This window comes from Littorina saxatilis, linkage group LG2 (genome assembly GCF_037325665.1).
Source record: "Littorina saxatilis isolate snail1 linkage group LG2, US_GU_Lsax_2.0, whole genome shotgun sequence".
Classification (NCBI taxonomy): Eukaryota; Metazoa; Mollusca; class Gastropoda; order Littorinimorpha; family Littorinidae; genus Littorina; species Littorina saxatilis.
In genome coordinates this window covers 59,692,816-59,695,315 of record NC_090246.1, presented here as the reverse complement: position 1 = coordinate 59,695,315, position 2,500 = coordinate 59,692,816, and the positions used below count along the sequence as shown (strand labels likewise).

At 45.4% G+C, this 2,500-nt stretch overlaps 1 protein-coding gene across 2 annotated transcripts in view; it reads right to left on the bottom strand.

Annotated features, from left to right (window-relative positions):
- Positions 1-2,500, bottom strand: part of LOC138959397 (pro-neuregulin-1, membrane-bound isoform-like) — a 77,696-nt gene that overhangs the window by 25,221 nt on the left and 49,975 nt on the right. For both annotated transcript variants that reach the window (XM_070330863.1, XM_070330864.1), the window contains exon 2: positions 2,326-2,491. In XM_070330863.1, coding sequence (XP_070186964.1) covers positions 2,326-2,491 — 166 coding nt within the window. The remainder of the gene's footprint in view (positions 1-2,325; positions 2,492-2,500) is intronic.

The following is a 2,500-nucleotide window of genomic DNA, read 5'->3' as shown; positions in this document are numbered from 1 at the left end:
CTGAGTGCAGCTCAATTTTACGCTCTGAGGTATTTCAATTACTGAGTTAAGTAAATCAGCTCCGATGTCGTCTGCATGGGAGGAATGATTCACTGTTCACCTGTAGCGGAATGTCTCGGGTAGACAGGTGCGGGTCACCCAGCCCCGACAACCACAATCACGTCAGTTGCACGTGTGGGCAAGAATAAGTGCACGAAACCAAACAAACAAACAAACACACAAACAAACATAAATAAATACGTAAATAAATGAGGACACTAAAAACCTAATAATTAATAAACGGCGCGGACAAATTGCTTCATCTGATCGTGATAATTATTTGATATTTTTTTTAAACATAAATATATACAGAGATTAAATTACAAAAATAATACATAAAGGAACCGACAAAATAAATCAATATAAATATACCACATAAAGTCGCAGTTGCGTCAACAACATGCACCTGGAACTGCACACCTCAAATCGCGCTTGTGACTGGGCCTTTCACAGTTGGCGGGTGTAAAAAAAATGAGTGTAAGACTAATTACTGCTGTTTACTCTAACGAGGCGGATCACGAGGGCCGGGCGACTGCAGCTAATCTGCTTGTTTTGGCCACCAACTTCTCCACCACCCCACCACAGACACAAACACCTTTCAATTATCACCACCTTCGCTGTCTACCATTGCGGTTTGGGTGGGGAACCTCAGGCTGCCTCTGATTCCAAAGTCATCACAGTCGATTGACGGGTTTGTTGGCCAACCTTCAATTTCAAGGCCCTTTTCGTGTCTTGCGTAACATTTAAATCATTCCAACGCCGCCCAAAAGTCGAATCTTCTCAAATGTCACTTACGTCTTTGATTGGCACAAATAACTGCCTTCGTTCTGGAAAGTACAAGGATACACTCAACAATAAACGCGTTTTTAGCACTGGGTTCTCTTCTTCTCGGAAGGGAAATCGGTGACTCGTTTCTTCCACGTGCAACTGCAAGTGAGTTCTTCTGACAAAGCAAGGAATTAGTCAGCAGCGATCGAGTTAGTCAGCAGCGAGAAAAAGGTTTTACGCCTCAGCGGCTTCAAGGCATGCTTGGGCGTTCTCAGCTTCCCTTAAAAAAAAAATGGGCGGTTTGAAATCTGTTATCTTTCATTTTTTCCATGTTTTTGTATATAAGGCCACAAGTTGAAAGATCGGTATCATCCAGACCAGCCCCAGAAGTAATACGGCACTCAAAGCCAGAGTTTTAAGGAAAAGGAAATGCTGCACTTCCGGGGCATTGCTGGCAGCAGTTCATTACCAGCAGACCATGAAGTCTTCACATAACCACGACACGGCACCGCCCTCTTCCTCAGGCAAACCTGGCCTCAAACCAGCTATGTGTCGGGGTTGTGTAAAGATTTGGCGAAGGCCTTGTAAGATGACCTGCTCTTTTCTTCCATGGGGATGCCACTCAGAACAGACAACGCCCAACTGTCTAAACACGGTGACACCTGATACACTTGAGTCTGTAGAAAAAAGGGCAATTACGTTTAAAATATTTGTTAAAAGCAAAGCTGTTAAGTTGAATCCTGATTGCACGGCTAATTCAGTCAAGGTTTACGACGAGATTAAAAACTCGGCTGACGTCATGCCTACAAGGTCCGTTGGTGTCGTGTAAAGTTCTCTTCAGGCACAGGTCCAAGGTTAAGCTCTCTAATGAGAATGCGGAAGCCATGATATCGTTGTGCTTTTAGACTTGCTCACACCCAGTGCCACTAATCTTTGAGACTGGTTATAGAAATAGCGAAAGTAGAACTAGATATCGTCATTCTGTCGCTGCTGTGCTTATACGGAGTGAATGCTATCATGATGGTAGCATTGATTGGGGCGGGGTGGGGGGAGAGAGAGAGAGAGAGAGAGAGAGAGAGAGAGAGAGAGAGAGAGAGAGAGAGACACAGAGACAGAGATCTAGAGAGACACAGAGAGACAGAGAGAGAGAGACAGAGAGAGAGAGAGACAACAACAACAACAACAACAACAACAACAACAACAACAACAACAACAACAACAACAACAACAACAACAACAACAACAACAACAACAACAACAACAAGTCGCGTAAGGCGAAAATACAACATTTAGTCACACACACACACACACACACACACACACACACACACACACACACACACACACACACACACACACACACACACACACACACACACACACACACACACACACACACCACGACCCTCGTCTCAATTCCCCCCTCTATGTTAAAACATTAAAACATGACTAAATGTAACAACAACAACAACAACAGCGTCAACAACCAAAAGAAGACGATAAAGGCCGTGTACTGACTTGCCGGTCTTGATACGCCGGCGGCTGGAGGATATGATCTCCTGGCCGTTGTGGAACCAGGTGAAGACGGGGTTGGGCTTGGCCTTGGCCTTGCAGCGCAGCGTCAGGCTCGACCCCTTCGTCACCGACGTGGAGCCCTTGATCGGCCTCACCTTGGGCTTCTGGGCTGTAACAC